General features: G+C 33.3%; 1 protein-coding gene across 7 annotated transcripts; it reads right to left on the bottom strand.

Moving 5' to 3' along the window:
* Positions 1 to 842: 842 nt before the first annotated feature.
* On the bottom strand, positions 843 to 11,731 carry LOC104221109 (uncharacterized). Of its 7 annotated transcripts, XM_009772096.2 has the most exons (9): positions 11,715 to 11,731; positions 5,697 to 5,870; positions 5,470 to 5,574; positions 3,888 to 3,974; positions 3,107 to 3,157; positions 2,147 to 2,240; positions 1,972 to 2,056; positions 1,604 to 1,837; positions 843 to 1,360 (listed from the first exon to the last, which is right to left on the bottom strand). In XM_009772096.2, exons 2-8 carry the CDS (start codon positions 5,826 to 5,828, stop codon positions 1,666 to 1,668), a joined length of 726 nt encoding a protein of 241 aa, XP_009770398.1. In that variant the 5' UTR covers positions 5,829 to 5,870; positions 11,715 to 11,731; the 3' UTR covers positions 843 to 1,360; positions 1,604 to 1,665. The 7 variants fall into 7 exon arrangements, with proteins under 7 accessions (XP_009770398.1, XP_009770399.1, XP_009770400.1 ...); XM_009772097.2 differs by lacking the exon at positions 11,715 to 11,731 and having other exon boundaries at positions 843 to 1,513; positions 5,697 to 5,916; XM_009772098.2 differs by lacking the exon at positions 11,715 to 11,731 and having other exon boundaries at positions 843 to 1,498; positions 5,697 to 5,916.
* Between the last annotated feature and the right edge of the window lie 6,949 nt (positions 11,732 to 18,680).

Below are 18,680 nucleotides of genomic sequence, written 5' to 3'. Positions count from 1 at the left end.
TAACTACAAGTGTTTGGATGAAACCTTCTAAAGTATCGGGACCGGGATGACAAAGCGGGATAAGTATAGGTATCTATTAGGCTATTCTACCAACTAAAAATACAAAAGAAAAAAGTAAAATTGGGGCAACTAAATAAATTTCTATATAAGTTGGGTTGAGATACCTTTTGTTTTGGGTGAGTTTCATAGGTTGTATTTGGGCTGATTAATGGGTCAGAATGAGCTAAAATATAATGGGTTAACTTGGGCTCAACCCAAATTAACCCATGAGCTAAAATATTTGTAACTCAACTCATTAGTCTCTGGACGGGTTGGGTGGGTTAGATGAGTTTGGGCTCAAATTGACACTCCTAACTGGTACTATACTCAGGTGGGTGTAACTAACGAAACAGTAGACTTGGATTACGAGCCATTATTACATGCATAACGGTATTGCTATATGAAGGTTAACCACCTTGTTTTTTTAAGGATGGTAACTTGACCACCTTGTGAACACTCAACTATTTCATCAGATGCTTATCACCTCTAACCATCACAGGTATGCAATAACTTTGTCTATCAAGACTTGAACAGGTAAAAAATATCACGCAATAATTTTTTGTCTCGAGTAGGATTTGAACATCGAGCTAAGCAACATCCTTGGCTCTGAAGCTTAACTGCCTTAACACAACGTGCAGTGCCAACAAGCAGGAAAGGAGGAGATAAAAATGACATGCCTGGTTTATATCATTATCCTTTGGCAAGGTTCATTAGGCATAAAGGAGCAGACAAAAGTAACATGATATATCTATTCACAATAGAAGCTTGAAAAGCTCTCCACAACCTAATAGCAAACATGCATGCAACCAAATTCACTGTTTTCACCAACCATTTTTTATCAACAAATTCCAAAGCAATTACACAACTTTGGTCTAGAGTTCCTAGTAGGCATATAGAGCCAATGGCGTATTTTGTTGCATAGTTGAGCTCATTACTTGTTTTGCCATCTACCTTAAAGAGTCAAGGGAATGCCCTTAGTTCAAATTACTACGCTAAAACATGTTCTCATGCCGACCCGTCAAAGATGGAGAAAACAGTGCCTGTCTTAGGATGCATTTCATGATGTTTCATCCATATAATAGTTACACTTTCTCACACTTTTCCCTCCCATTGCTAAGCAAATTGTTCATTTTTACCCCATGAACCTTCTTGAAGGTTTGTGATGCTTCTGTTATGCTGAACTCCAAGGGAAAGAACTTGGCAGAAAAAGATGGTCCCTCTAATGCTTCTTTGCTTGCATTCTAAGTCATTGATAATGTGAAGAAAGCAGTTGAAGCTCTTTGCCACAGCATAGTCTCATGTTCAGATATTTTAGCCTTTGCTGCGAGAGATGCAATGGTGATAGTAAGTTTCCTTTCCCCCAGAAAAAGCACACAGAAAGAGAGGACACAAATGCACTGGTCACTTCTATTGATGTGCAGGTGATGATTAGTTGATCACAAGTTATTTACATCGAAACCTGAACGATTACAACCTATGGAATCCTTTAGAAAATAAAAACGAGAAAAAGACTGCAGGAAAGATTTCTAAAGAGTGCTATATAGTTAAATTTTAGATCACTTACAATGGAAGAAGTAAAATATGTAAGCAGGACCTAGTATTTGGCACCATCACACTTGAGTTCAGTCACATCAATTTTGTATCGTCTCTGTTTGCTGCGTCCAAAATAATCTCAGCCAATTGAATGTTACCACTCAAACTAGACGTCTTGTGTGATGGCATGAATGAGAACCCATCAAGAAGCTTAACACACTTCAGGCCCCATTTCACCATCAAGAATCCAATTAGGTGATGCCCACTACACATGGTTTAAAGCAATCAGAGGAAACATTTCCCTCAGGAGTTGGATCATCTCTACATCTGAATGAGCAAATTACACAAGAAAATAATCCTTAGCTGAACCTAAAGTGAGAAGAGAGGTCAGAAACATACCTTCTGTTATGATATGTAGTAATAAAGACGGATGATGGGCAATTCTGGAGTAAAAATGTCACAGTTGCAAAGAGATCATCAAAGGCTTGGTAAGCAAGCAAGAAAGACATTTCAACTTCAGTAGGCAGATTCAGAAAACAAGGAAAGAACAAGATATATAAAGAAATAAACCTACCACAACTGTCATATAGGACATCAGCTCCAAGGATAATGTTTGGGCACAGAGAGAAGGTTTGTGCATCCCACACACCCCAGGTAAGTCCACGTATCTAGAAGATAAAATGAAAAAAACACTTCAACAACAGTACGAGCAATGTGAAAATGGAAGACTTCAAATAGATATCACACGCAAAATCAAGAAAAGAAACAAGACCTTCATAAAGCCTACGGAGGAGAAATGCATAAAACTATCAATGTTCCAAGAGGCCCAAATTTTTCATATTATCAAATACCAGATTTAAGTTTCATTGCTTTTTCGACGCTATTTAGAAGAAGAAAAATAGAGGTTATTCAGATAAAAAAAATTCATAATAAATATGCAATATGGCAAAAAAAAAAGTTTGACGACAACAATGATAATAAAATAAATACAAACAACGTCTCTTGTAATATCTTTTAAAGTAGATTATCTTATAAAGAGTAGATCAAGTCTTTTTTTCAATTTCAAATACACTTAAACTATTTTAAATGTATTAAATTATTTTAACATCTACTTAATAGTACAAAATTAAGATCATTAGATGATGGGAACTTACAAAATTGTATCTTAAACGCGGATGTTTCTTATAAAAGGATCTTTGAAGCCTTGGTGAGTGGAGTTACTAGATGTCTTCAATGGTGTGAGCTAGCAGGTAGCCGAGTGAAGGGCCAAAATACGTACAAGATGATCCGTAAACCATTATTACAAAACAAAAAAGAAAAAAATCAAATAAGATTGAATATATATAATTTATTACAATAAATTTAAGGTCTTTTCTTAAGCTTTAGGTCACAAATATCGTTGAGCCGCCTCTGTCCAAGGCATTCTACACGCTCTTAGATACTCAAGTAAAACTCACACAACTTTACCCTTCTACACAAAATGTGTCATGTGGAATGACAAGTTGCATATAGCAAACAAAAGCGTGTGGATTACCTTGCACTTGATATCATTTAAGTCGCATTGTCTTCTCATATGAGTGACCACCTGTAGTTCCACAAACAAGCAGTTATAGTAAAACTGATAAGTATCAATTTTGGAAGCTCAGGTGCTGACTAATAATTCCCACAAAATTTTGAGACGTTCTTATTCAGGGTAGGTGCTTCCTACCCTACCTACTAACATCTATAGCTTAGTCATTCAATTACATCAGTCACCATTGCACGTTCAGATTGTTGTTTAATAATATTGAAGCAGCAGATGAGTGTGGGAGAACAGGGTCAATGGCAGCTCTATTTCCAAAAAGCATCCTTGGACAAAACCTACAAGTTAAAACCCAGAACAATTCAACAGTTTCTGTAAGCATATTACTTTGAGTTACCAGCACGGTTGTCCCTAACTTGTTTGGGACTGAGGCATTGTTGTTGTTGTTGTAACCAGAATTGTTGTGAGGACAACATATTTTTTATGACAATAATGGCCTCAAAGATACACGGATGCTCCAAGGTAAGAAATAGCTAAGAAAATAAAGAAGAGAAAAGAAAAGGTCAAGCACTTCTTTGTTATCAATAATTCCTAATACTCAATTCCCGCTGCACATCAATTCTATGCTCAGTTCTTGAATCCAATTATCATACCAGTAATATAGATATGTAATATATCCATGGTTTGAGCACCCGGGTTTGAGCACTGTCTCCACGACTATGATCAAATAATGAATTCTCAATCTGGTGTCTATTAGAAAACTACTCAAAAAAATAAAAATAAAAAATCACACCTCCACTCTGCTTGAATCATCAGTGAGCGTTACAACTGCACCCACTTTTGCAGCAACCAGCCCAGGCAACGAGGTCCCTGCCCCAAGCTGTAATATGATGAACAAAAAGGAAGTAAATATAACACTATTCAAACTAAAACTAAAGCAGAGTACGCAAAGTAGGCAACAGACAAACAACAACTACTACTGCTGCTGCTACGCGTCAATCCCAAACTAGTTTGAGTCGGTCATATAAATCTTTAATATTCATTTCGCTCCTTTAAACCTGTTTCAAGTCCGTATCGAAGAAACCAAACAATAAGAGTTCTTAAGTTATGTAGACCATCAGTTTAAGGAATTTTACACCATCCGTCAAGTAACGTGTCTTATTTTCAAATTATATATCTCACATTTCAAATTATATATCGGAAACAGTCTCTCTGCCCTTCCAGCGTAGGGGTAAGGCTGCGTACATACTACCCCCCATCAGGGGCGGAGCCACAGTAGAGGGTGTGGGTTCAGGCGAACCCAGTGACTTTTTCCGAGACTCTGTATTTGTATTGAAAAATTTATTGTTTATACATAAATATATCATACCGAACCCAGTAACAAAAGAGGTTTGGGTTCAATGGTAAGAGTTTTGGGTTCGCTTGGAGAGCACGTGGGTTCGAATCCCTTCAAAAGCAGTGTGCTATTTTCTTTTTTTTTACAATTTTTCTTTTTAAGAAAGCAGAAAGTAAACGATGTCGTAATCCCAGACAACTTCAAAGTCTAAATCACGCTTTGCCTTCCTTTAAACTACTCCATTTATTCTTTTTAGGGAATAAATAAACCATAAGGTTGTCTCTTCTAATCTTCTTAACTCCAAAATCAAAAAAGCTAGGGTATGCTCTTTCTCCCTTAGAAGTTGCACCCTATTTTTCTTCTTCAACTCTTCTTTTCTGATTTTTTTTCTTCATGTTTTCCTCTTATATTTTATATTTGACAATTTATACGAAATCTGATTTTTAATCTTTGATTCTAGGGTTGCCCCACATTTTGAACTTCATTCTCTTTGTCAATTTGTGCTTTGATTCTTTCCAAAATTTCAAACTTGAAGTCTGTCGCCAGACAAGGTATGTGGTTGTTGTCCTACTTTCTTGTTTTTAGTTTCTTAGTGAGACTAACTTGCATTCACATGGAGTGGTCTTATGCCCTTATTAAGAAGAAAACACTCATATGTAGTCAGGGGCGGAGCTACAGTAGTAGAAAACCCAATGACTTTTTCTGAGACCCTGGATTTGTAATTTAGAACCCATACAGCTTAAATCCTAGCTCTGGCTCTGCTCCCCATAATCCACTTGTAAGATTACACTCGGCTGTTGTTGTTGTATATTTTAAGGAGATTTCCATGTAACTATCCTTTGGTTGAGCTGATAGTGTAAAACATGACAGTGTATATAACTAAAACTCAACAATATATTGAGGATTCATTATAAACCCACTAGTTTTACAATAGAGTTACTTACTGCAACCGTCCTCCTTTATTCGAGCTAAAGACCAATAAAAGGCAACGAAGTTATAAAATTTTCAATAAGTAAAACAATAAAATGAGGTTCCTTACCTCAACCACAGTAGCGCCAGTAAAGCGTGATTTTTGTTGCCAAATGTACTCGGCTAGAACAATACTGCAAGGCCATACGAATAAACCGTACTCTTCTTTCATGTTCTATTTACATGCCAAAAAGAAGTTAGCTGTATGGAGTTCTTTATCCTTTGTTGTTGTTGTTTGAATTTTTATATAATATAGAGTGCTGAAATTAGAGAAATATACTAAAAGAGAGGAAAGACCTCGATGATGGTGACGGAGAAGCCGTCGTCGGTGTTTCCAGAATTTCCGAAATTGTGGCGAGAAAATGTAGTCATTTCTTCTTCAGCTGGAGATTTCGCCGCTGGTTCGCCGTCGTCCCCGTTCACTTCCATGCCGCCGTTAGGAACCTCCCAATTTGATTTTTTTTTTCCCCTCTGATTCGTGAACGGGAAAAATAGAACACTATTGACTTGTTTGACTTTAGAAGTAGATGAATACACGACATATAGGTCAACTAGTGTTATGACACGCGTGCACACTATCTCCATGGGTAAGTTTTTAAGTTTTTTAAGAAAACCATATCAATATTAAGAAAAAAATATTTGGTGGCTAACTTAGATGCTTAGATTTAGGGGCATTCGATTTATCGATTCGATTTTGACCCTTATCGATAATTACTTATCGATTTGTACATATGCTTATCTTTATCGTTTCAATAAGATTTCGATTTGTTCGATTCCGATTTATTGATTTTTGGGACTTATCGATTCGGTTATCGATTATACAAATAAGAAAATTTGCGGGATTCCACGGAAAGTATATCGCTATAAACACGCCTAACTAATATGGACAAAAAGAAGCTAAATAAGACGAACACCGTTTATAACATAAAAATTGTGTCAACACGCACATGCAACGAAACTAAAGTAAGAGATCAAATGTATGACACCAACACTCCAATGGTATAAAAAAACAAAACTAACTACATTATCACGGCTAATTCTGTTTTCCATTAATTTGAACTTCATTCCCTTGAGCTTTAAATATGATCATTCCTTAAATGTGGTCGGGGAAATAAGAGTTAGGGATTTAGGGTAAAGGAAAGGGTATTATAGAATAAGGGTAAAAAAAATTATTTTTTTAGTATATCTTATCGGTTTATCGATAAACCGATAACTGAAGAGGACAAAATCGAAATTAAAATCGATAACCCGATAAGGAAAATTTCGAAATCGATAACAAATAATCGATTCGATTTATCGATAAATCGATTCGAATGCACACCCCTACTTAGATTATTAACCTTTTTTATTATACCAGAGAATATTTATTACTTTTTCCATCCCACTTTAATTATTCAATATTAATTTTTTTATTATTATGAGAAGATAAAAGAATACGAATTATTTATATATTTTTTTGAAATAATATTTTTTTAGGAAAATAAAGACTTCTAAAGAAGTCATGAACGCCCAATTGTAATTCCTTCTTCTACCGTATGTTAAGAATATTATAGTTATGAAAAGATTTAAATTCCTAAATATTAGTAGTTCTTACATAATTCAAATAAGAAGAGATTTAATAGCCAAAATTTTAGTTAATTTAAAACCTAAATATTAGGAAAATAATAAGATAATAATGATTATTTTGTCCAGTGAGAACTCTATTATAAAAGAGTAAAAAGACGAACGATATTTCACGGGCTCTGTACGCACGCTGCGTGTGTAGGGGAAAGTGCACGGTTAGCCACTAATAACACATGTATTTACTTTTAAGCCACTATTTAAAATATCATTAGTCTTTAGCCACTACTTTAATAAACTTTAACTGCCCGGACGAAAATACCCTTCTGCTCATGTCCTTAACTTTTGAACTTAACTTCAGTACTTCGGGATTACATGTCCTTAACTTTTGAACTTGTAACTCTAAGTTCAGGACTTCAGGACTACATGTCCTTAACTTTTGAATTTGTAACTCTAAGTTCAGGACTTCAGGACTACATTTAACTTCAGCACTACATGTCTTTAACTTTTGAACTTGTAACTGTAAGTTCGGGATCAAGTGTCCTTAACTTTTGAGCTTGTTAGTCTAAGTTCAGGACCTATTGTCCTTAACTTTTGGGCTTCTTAGCCTAAGTTCAGGACCTATTGTCCTTAACGTTTGAGCTTGTTAGTTTAAGTTCAGGACTTCAGGACCTATTGTCTTTAACTTTTGAACTTGTAACTGTAAGTTCAGGACCTTTTGTCCTTAACTTTTAGGCTTCTTAGCCTAAGTTCAAGACCTATTATCCTTAACTTTTGAGCTTGTTAGTCTAAGTTCAGGACTTCATGACCTATTGTCCTTAACTTTTGAACTTGTAACTGTAAGTTCAAGACCTATTGTCCTTAACTTTTGAGCTTGTTAGTCTAAGTTCAGGACCAAGTGTCCTTAACTTTTGAACTTGTAATTCTAAGTTCAGGACCAAGTGTCCTAAACTTTTGAACTTGGAACTCGAAGTTCAGGACCAGGTGTCCTTAACTTTTGAACTTATAACTGTAAGTTCAGGATCCATAACGTAGCAGAAAACCAAACATTATTTGTATCTTTTCACAAATAAATAAATAATAATAATTGCAATTTACATATAAGATTGATGTCAAATGAAGTGCACAAAATTCTTCCAGAATCATCGTAGTTTTCTATTACCTATGTTTCTGCCCCGTTTTTGTTACTTATGTACTAGATAGAGACAGTCATGACACTCATCCATTATAATCTATAGGAAACCATACATTCTTGGCAAAAATTATGAACAACGAGCAGTCTACCAAAGATTGTGTTAAAAAATCAGTGAGAAATTAAAAGAGAGAAGAAAACTCCCACTTGAACGAGGGAAACGTAAACTTCCATGCAACAGTTTCCTGCGCTTTACCTTTATGAAATTATGAAAGGGTAATACTGTCTTTTCATATTAATTTTAATAGACTAGTGGCTACTTTTGCTCAGCATTAAAAATGCTGGATAAAAACTAAATACCACTTTAGAAAGTGGCTATCCCATGCAATTTTTACGTGTGTGTATCCCGTGTCATGAATAAACTTGTTAAAAATCACAAAAATATTATTATAAAAGTATCTTGAATTATAAAATACAAAGATAAAGAAAATGGTGTAAGTTCCTTAAACTAAAGAATATTGATTGTGTTTATCTAATTCTATATAAAAAAACATTTAAAACTTGTGTTAACATTGCTCACAATGTATCTCAGCTCGTCTATAACCTTTAAACTTCTTTTAAGAAACAAATTAAAAAGGTAAACATGGCTTTCAAATACTTTTTTTTAAACTTAACTTCAAATACTACTTTTTCCTTACAAATTCATGTCCAACTTCAAATTTCACACAGAGAATATGCTTTAGTTTGACCTATTATTTATTATAAAGTAATTTTATTATTTTAGATGTATATTATTTTGAAAAAATAGTACGTAATTGAAGGGTAAGAGAAAATGTCAATATTACAAAAATATGTTTATCCATAAACAATAATTGAAGTTATAATATTCTTTGTTTTGAAAATAAATTTGCATTAAAACTAATTTTACGGAGATTTAGCTAGAGTTTGGCCATAAATCCCAAATTTATTTTGAAAAATCTGATTTAGGTGAAGTTTGGTTTGAAGATGAAAATGTGTTTGGACGTGTTTTTTCAGAACATATTTCACTTTTTATTTGAAAATATGAAACATTAACTTATACCCACAAGTTCTAAAAACTATAAAAAATATCCAACAGTACCAAACAAATAAACTTGTTATATTGTATATACATAACCTTCATCAATAACATTCATTATCATTATCACAAACCATATTCCTGAACATAAATAAGTTTGGTACAAAATTATCATTTTTAATAACAAACACAATTACTAGCTATTACAATTCGTCAAATTGCAATAATATTACAAGATCCATGAGTCCAAAAAAAAATGATCGTAACTAGCTATAAAATTTAAAGTATGTTACCCTATTAACCGGTAGAGACAAGTGAGCAGATATGGTTTAGTTGGGCTTAATAAATGTGGGCTCTTTTATAAAATATAAAAGTTTGGGGTAATATTGAGAATTTTAAAAAAATATAACGGTCATATTTTGGCCCAAAATCAGCTTATTAGCTGATTTTGGGATTTGAAATATGGGATTTGGGTTTTGGGCAAAATGTGGGCAAAATTTATGGCCAAATATGGGTTTTGAAAATAAATTTCAAATTTACTTTGGGAAAATGTGTCGCCAAACGGGGCCTTAAGGATAGCTCTTTTCTTACTTGAAATTAGACAAACTTGCCAAGTGCAAAGAACAAATTAAATTGTTTAAAGCAGAAACATGGATGGCTTACAATCTAAGATGTAAAAGAAAAGCTCCTAATTTTTTGTTTGATAATTTTTCGAAAAGTTTTCTACAGTACAAAATGTAAAAGGGGTAAAGAAAAGTTCCTAATTTTTTTGTTTGACAAATCAGCAAAATTGCTGAAAAGTTAGAATTTCTTTTTAATAAGGTATAGTATTTTATCTATGGAATCAAAATGTCACAAATATTGGGTCACCAATATGTGACGATTTTCATATTCGAAGTATATGTACTAGCAACAACTTCTAGTTTTATATAATATATATCCATATTGTCAAAAAAAAGGTATAGTATTTGATTCCTTCTTGGAAATATTTTTTTATATTTAACTTAGACTTAGATAATTAAATGATTATTCCTAAATAGTAGAAAATTAATTAATGACTATTCCTAAATAGTAAAAAAATTAAATGCCTATTTCTAAATATTAGGATAATAATCAAATGACTATTTTGTCAAGTGTGAATTCTATTTTAGGGTAAAAAAGGCGAATACTATTTCGTTAAAAAATTTCGTGCTTTTAATATACTATAGATATAGATAGATAGATTCAATTATTTATGTATTTTCTTCAATTGGAGGGATTCATATGACAAATGGTGTTTGAGATAGCTTATTATATATATGCATTATTAATTAATAATTATGAAGTTATTAAGATTGGAATTCATTTATTGTAACAATTTCACCTTTGAAATGTGTTTTTAAAGACGTATGATATTAAGGTTGGATAAAAGAATAAAATGAGGGGTGCGCATCCGATTTTCTAATTTGTTGTTGTATTACAGTTTTGTTCAATTTAATTCTTTTTTCGATTTGTTTTTTGACTTTACTTATTCGCATTTTTCTTAGCTATAAGATTGATTTATATCAAATTCTGAATGTACTACATCATATATTAAATGGATATTAACTAGTTTAATATTCATATTGAAATCGGAAAGATTCTGATATGTCCATATCCTATTATACAAGACTGATCAATATAGGCGATATTACTATCTACATATAGGCAATAATACTACCTATAATGTAAGTGCTACATAAGAAGAAAAGGAAAAAAATATCATTCAGTGTGTACGAGTAATGCTAAGTGCACATGTATTGATGTTAGATATGTTTGATTTGGATTAATGAAGTTCACTTAGATAACACATCATACCTGGCATTGAAAAGGTATACATAAGCAACATTTCACATTAACACACCATCAGATTTACTAAGTGGAGACGTACACTTTCAAAGAGACCGAAGAAATTTCAAATAAATAACATGAAAACATTTGACTCAAAGATAACAATAACGATGAAAGGGAATTATACAAAATGTTTCAATAAAAAAAAGTTCATCATTTCTTAGATTCGACGTAGAAAAGAACTTCATAAAAAAAGAAGAACTTCATCAAAAAAGAAACAGAATAGTGAAAGCAAATGCTCAAAGGAATCAGTAAGTACACAATAACATAAGATGGACATGGCATATCATCAAATACCATATGTGCATAGTCTAATTCAATATTTTTTGTTTCTTTGTCACGATATAGGAAAGATTGGCTCCTTTAGCTTAATCAATTTCAGCCAAATTTATCTTTTTTGTCTGAATTGTTGCCCTTCCTTATTATCTGATTGGCTTAGGTATACAAATATTAAAACGAATTGGGGGCTATTCCGTGAATTGATACAACGGAAAATCTATAATTCAAGTTTTTTTGTGAAGTGCTATCGTCCACATAAGAAAGGTTCATTTTTGATAGTTTGATGAAAATTAACCCAAAATTAAAGGGGAAAAAGTACCCTGGAAACTATAAGCTAGATATAGGTCTTGTGAAATAGAGATAGAGAAGAAAAGAAGACAAAAACATAAGAAAACAATAAATAAATAAAAAAGTGTACCTTAAGATGAAGAAGTATATTAACCCAGAGAAATTAGCTTATGGAGAGAGAGATTGAGGGAATGCTTCTTAAAAGAGAGAGACATTGATTGAAAGGGAAAGATACGGATTATGGAAAGTTGTCCCTTGTTATACTATCGGACCATAAAATCCTTACCGTCTTACTATCCACATACATTTATCTTTAAGTGAACGTAGGGGATACATGACAGTCATCCGTGCCTTTTTTTTCATCTGGTATTATTTTGACTCGACCAATTCATATTACTCGCTACCCAATCCAAATTAACCCGTAAATTATAACTCAAAAGAAACCCCAACCCTAAGTTATACTCCTATATTCCATTAATCCCTCTATGTTCTAAGCTCCATCAAGACCGCCGATTTCAACAAAATTCATCATTAATTCCTTTTTTGTTGTTGATGGTAAAAGCGTGTCAAATGTCGGATTTTAGTGCTACATCAAAGAGGAGGTGCTATTGTGGAGAGATTTCCAACCACTTTCGACCGACCACACCTCAAAATACGGGAAGGAGATTCTATAAATGTGTTAACCTGAAGTAAGTTAAAAAAATCATGTGTTGAGTTTGTTAATTGTTTTGTACAAAAATTGAATTTTTATTTCTTGTAACATAATTATTGTTCATTATTGTTAGAATGAGTTATGAGGATATTGAGAATGTTAAGACGAGCCCTTTCTGAATCGAGTGTTGATAGAAATCAATAAGTTACAGTAAAATTGAATGTTGCTAATGTTACAATCAATATGTTGAATCAATTGTTGGAGTCATACAATCTAGAAATGGACAAATTATTGGAAAAAGTTGAAGTTTTGGAGGCTGCAAAAAATTGAAGTGAACAAAGCAAGAAAAATCGAAGATAAAGTGGTTAAGATGGAGATGTTTATTTGGATTTCAGTTGTATTTTTGTTAGATTTGTTGCGGCAATGTGGATAAATTAAATTTATAAAAGCAAGATGGCATCTACTCCATATTGATGTTCCTAGTTCTTGTAAAACTTAGATGTTTATATCTACTATTTTTTACACTCCTATCTACTGAGTTTTGATATTCTTAGTCATTGTAAAACAATGACATCAACTGTTAATGTATGTTCCAAGTTATTGTAATATAATGATGAAACTTCTTCAATTTGTATTATGCGTAATTGTTTATGTACTAGTTGTGCTACAAGTCCTAATCAACTATAGACACTTCTTACAACTACAACTTGAAGCTATTGGCACTTCACAATAACTTGTGACACTCTTATCCGGTGAGGCATGTGTTTCCTTCGGCAAAGCTTTAACTGAATACATGTTTTCTTCCAATTTCATTGAATACATGTATTCGATTAACAATTAACACAAGGATCATAACAGGAACTTGAAGATAATTCTTACAACATATAACTTATAACTTAGAACATATAACTTCAATATAGCAACTTACAACTTCAAAACATCAGTTCGATTAATATGACATCCAATTTCAGTAATTACATCACAAAAATATACACACCAAAAACAGTAATTACATCACCAAAAATATACACATCCTAGATCATAATATGACATCCGATTTCAACATTATGAACCATTATTAACAGAATACTAAATGGGAGATAAATATAATTAAGTTTGCAGTAAATACATCTCACACAACACACAAAAATTCCAGTTGTGTCATCATTCTTTCCCTTGATTTCAGCTTCACAATTCTCGCTTGCCCTTGTTTTTCTAACTGATTTGCAGTTACATCAGCTTTTCCCTTCCACTATAATGTTGGTGCAGAGTATTGAAGATTTGTTGGAACGCTAACACTCGTGTAATCACCAGTGAAGTTGATTGACCTTGTTCCAGCTAGTATTTGTACTTGTTGTCTCATCATGAGCCTTGTATTGAATTCTGATATAACTCTTGGCCTAAGCACAACATTTTATTCATGTCCAACTAGAAACTCAAAATATTGATCCATACTTGATTGTCCAATACCTCGAACTCTAGGTGTTGGCATGAACCTAAGACTACTGGTCTAATTTGGTTGAACGACTTGAGGTGCTGCACATTTGATATCATGTTCAACTTGAGGTGTTGAACTGTCCTGACTTGTTTAAGTTTCATGATATATCAAATAACTTGGCCTCTTCCTCTATTGCTTTTCTTTTGATTTTGTTGCTTCGGGTGTTGAATTGGTGGCAACCTACTTAGTTCTTCCACTCTTTCTTTGCTTCTTTCCCTTTGGTTGCTGTTAAAAAGACAAGTTAGAAAATATAAATATGTTCTAGCATTTAAAACTTTAATGCTTTGAAATTCAAATTATATAAGCAATTACCTGACCACAAGTCCTAGCATTATGAATTGTTTCTCCATATTTGCTACAAGTTATGATTCTTTCTTTTCAGGACTGTGACCACACTTCTTGCCTTTTAATTGCCTCATCCTTCTATCTATCTATCTTAAACTTAGGTCTGCCAGCCACTTCACAAACTCCAGTGGCTCCATTGCTTGAGATGGTCTAATCTTTCAAAAAGATTCTCCCCTAACAGGCTGGATCTTGTGTCTATAAATCAGCAAAAATACTGTAACGATTTGGTCGGTCATTTTGTGAAATTATACCCCGTTACATACTTTTTATGCTTTACATATGTGTATTTATAATTTTATGACTTGCGGGGTTGGTTAGTTTCGTTCCGGAAAGCTTTCGGGTTATTTTGGACCCTTTAATTCTTGGCTTAGAAACCTAAGTTAGAAATATTTACTTAACTTTGACTATTATGAAAACCACTCTGCAACAGTATTTTAATGGCCCCGATAACTTCCTATCTGAATTTTGGACTTGGGAATATGCCCGAAATTAATTCAGAAATCCGTAGTTTGATTTTTGTTATTTTCGCCAAAATTTGGTAATTTGACGTTGAAAAGTTTGACCGTAGGTTGAAAAGTTTGACCGTAAGTTGACTTTTAGCTATCAGGTTCGGAATTTGATTTTGATACTTGGAATATGTAGCAATCCCTTTAGGTGGGTGCTACTTACGAAACAAATCTAATTTACTACTTACAACATTAAGAAGATATTAGTCCAAAAAGACATTCAGAATAATTTCGTAGCGGAAATAGGCCCATGCGATAAAGGTTCAAAGTGTAATATTTTTATTTTTGAAAATACACTTTGTAATTTTTTAAAATAAAATATAATGTCAAAATATCAACATAAGGTGATCCAACCCTTCTTGAACAACCAACATGTTAAAGCAGTTTCCCAACAAAATTTATACTTTTCGTTCAACATCACTGCATGTTCATATTGTACATGAATTTCAAACTAGGGAGTAAAAGAAGAAAAACTAGTCTTCTCCTTTGTGCATTTTTACAAGACAAAGTATAAATTCAGCATATTTCAAGACTTGAGTTATTCATATATCCTAAAACAGCAAAACAAGTCACCAAATTACATGTTACATAATTTTGGCCTTGAGATCCAACAAGCCTCCATAATAACATACATAAGTGTGACATATATATCATGTGCAAGTCTCAAAATTATACAAAACCTAGGTGCATATGCAAATTTGATATCCATGTGCTCCCAAAAAGACTACTTGATAAGGTCGTCTTCAAATCTCATCCCGTACATTACCTACAATACAAAACAACTATCTCTAAGCATAAAGCTTAGTGGCATATAAACTTTGGGTTTGGAGCCATTAAATTCTCTAATTCTCCTTTTCAGTCATAGGTAGCTCAAATGAAACATAATTTAAAACAAGTAAACAAATATATCAAAAGTATCGAATATCAAACCTTGAAGTATTTCCAAATATCAATAAAAATGTTCAAGATTCAAGAGTCGAGAAAGCGCATGCTATCAATCTAAGAGAGTTTGCCAAATATCTATTTTTTGCCCAATATGTACGTCATGCCGTCACACTAAGTATAATCAGATATCAAGGTGGACCAAAGCCCTAAATCAATTAGGTTCAAAACCCAATAGCCAAGAGAATCAAGAACCATATTAAAAATGGCTTTCTAGTTCGTACTTAACACGGGCAAGTTCCATAATTTAAGACGAACTACAAATCCAAAGTCAAGATGGAAAAAGATCCGAATCAAGAGGCATGCCAAGATGAGTGATAAAGTCATTGCCACAAGAAAGACAAAGTCCCAACAAGAATGCAAAATGATCAAGCAATCCGTACGAGTGGGCGATTTAGCAAATATCTTACAATACTTGATATAACACGAATACAATGCTATTAATTGAAGACAAGGAAAAGAAAATCTCAAGTTATTTCAAAACATTCCAGCAAGTAAAAAGAGTACAACTTCATGTTTATACACAAAACTTGGTGTTTTATCAAAAAATAGTTCAACCACAACTTGAGGACGTTCGAATCGTCCACGCCATAGACCAACCAAATCCGCCCACTTTCTCAAGTACTTCCCCTTAAATTTTACAAGGGTATATATACCTTAAATATATAATCAAATATCTATATAAGTTCAGTGATTTAACATGTCAAACTAAATATGATACTGGTGAAAATTACCCTACATTTTTTAAACCGAAATTTTGGACAATACCACTATCTAGTATTGTGGCTCAGTTTTAAAGATTTAAATGAACAAACTAAACTGTATAGTCTCCATGAAAGTCATAGACATATGGCTTAGGGACTCAGTAAATCTTGAATCACCCTAATATCAATTTTTTACAAAAAGCTATGCTAAAATTACTAACAGTAGTACATGGAGGGTTTGTAAAACAGAAAATCTGGGTTGCACCTGCCATGTACTTCATCACCCATTTTCGGGTAAATAAAGACAAACCAATGCCTGAATAAGAGTTATAGATCTACAAAATATCTTTCCAGCAAAGCTTGGATCACTTACAACAGAGCTCTATACAAAACGATATATAAGAAAACACTAGTAGTTGTCTAGTGAAACAACGGGTTTAGTAACTTACCATAAAAGAGAGGAGCAACTTCAGCTTCACCAAGAACTAGTTTTGCTGGTTGGTTTAGTGAATTTTTTTTATGGTTTTCATGAAGTATTTCAGGTGATAAGAAGGAGAGAGGGTAGGGGTTTTCGTTAACATGAAAGAATGAAATATGAGAGAAGGTTATGGAAAAGCAAGTCACAAAAGTAGTTATGAACTTTAGATAAGTATGAAATAAAAGTGCTTGCCAAAACTACTAAATATCTTTAGATAAATACAAAGGGGTGGCAGCCCAAAACCTTAAATATCTAATGTATTTAATAACAATTCATCAAAATGATATTAAGTATTGCACATAGCAACACCATGGAACTTCTTTGTCAATATTAACACAACCTAAAGTAAGCAATTTTCATATATTGTCAATTTCACATTTAGGAAATGCTAAGTAAATTCTATCCTCATTATAAAGATGCTCAATCGAGAATGCAAATATTAGTTAAAACTTTGGGGTGTTACAGAATAGGCATGTTATGCTATTTAGAAGTTGTCTGTAAAATTTGGTATCATTTGAAGTTGATTTGGTATGATTCGGACGTTTAGTTATAATTATAAAGATTTTTGAACTTTACTTTGAAATTGCGTTTTAGTGTTCGATTAATAGTTTTAGATGTTATTTTTGTATTTTGATCATGCGAGCAAGTTTTTAATGATATTTTTAGACTTATGTGGATATTTGGTTTGGAGCCCTGAGGCCCAAATGAGTTTCGAACATGTTTCGGAATGGTTTTGAACTGAAATGAACTGTAGGTTCTGCTGGTGCTCAGTTATCGCAATTGCGAGCACCAGCCTTGCAATTGTGAAGGTGATAGTGGGGGCTCAGATGTCGCAATTCCGACTTCCCCTTCGCATTTGTGAAGTCTTCCGACTTTTGACTTAGTTGCATTTGCGAATATTTGTTCAGTTTTGCGAGGATCATAGCTTCGCAATTACGAAGCCTTTTGTCGCAATTACGATAATGAAGGAGGTTGTCAGAGTTCGAAAATGTGAGCCCTGGTCCACAATTGCGAGGGTGTGCAAATGCGAACCCTGTGTCGCAAATGCGACAACTGTAGCTGGTACAAAGGGCTGGGAGACGGAATTTTTCAACACATTCTTTTATTTTAGGACCCTATACTCGGTAGGAGGCAATTTGGATAGGGGATTTTCATCTACAAACTTTGGGTAAGTGATTCTAATCTAATTCCAATGATAGTCCATCAACATATGTTAGATTTCAACATCAAAATCGTGTGAATTAAAGTGGAAAATTGTGAAACTTTATCAAGTTTTTGAAAATAAGATTCGAGTTTTGAGAGTCGATTTGGACTCATCTTTTGAAACTAATCACATATATGAACTCATGGGTTCATGGGTAGTCAGAATCTACCATTGGACCTAGGTTTTGACCGGGCGATCCCTGGTTGACTTTTGTTGACTTTTTGAGAAAAGTGTAAAGATCTTAGCTTTATCTATTATAATTGATTTTTCTTGTATTGTTTGACGATATTAAGTCGATTTTGGTTAGATTTCAGCCGCGTGGATGCAAATTTTAAGGTAAAAGCTATTTCCGAGAGTTGAATTGGCCTAGTTGAGATAGGTATCTTGCCAGAACTTTGTGTAGGGGGAAACTATCCCTTAGGATTTGGGATTGATTGTGTCTTTTGTGTTATGTGGAGGCCGTGTATGCAAGGTGACGAGTGAGTACACGGGTTGTACGTGGTATTTGATCGGTTTAGGCTACTTAGACTCTTTCCATGCTTTAATTGAAATGTCATATTATGTTCTAAATTCTCATAGTCAATCTATTCTTATATGTGTTAGTCTATCCTTACATGCATTAAATGACTTGTTTAACACTTATTCTACATCCTACTTGATGAATTGCTCTGATGCTTTAATTGAACTTGTTTCCCCTTTTATTGTTACATGTTATCTCTTTCATTATTGATTATCATTATCTAAAGTCATTACACATGTTATCTCTT

The sequence above is a fragment of the Nicotiana sylvestris genome, chromosome 2 (genome assembly GCF_000393655.2).
Source record: "Nicotiana sylvestris chromosome 2, ASM39365v2, whole genome shotgun sequence".
NCBI classification, from domain to species: domain Eukaryota; kingdom Viridiplantae; phylum Streptophyta; class Magnoliopsida; order Solanales; family Solanaceae; genus Nicotiana; species Nicotiana sylvestris.
Note: the sequence above shows the minus strand (reverse complement) of the source record. Positions and strands in the feature narration are given on the sequence as shown.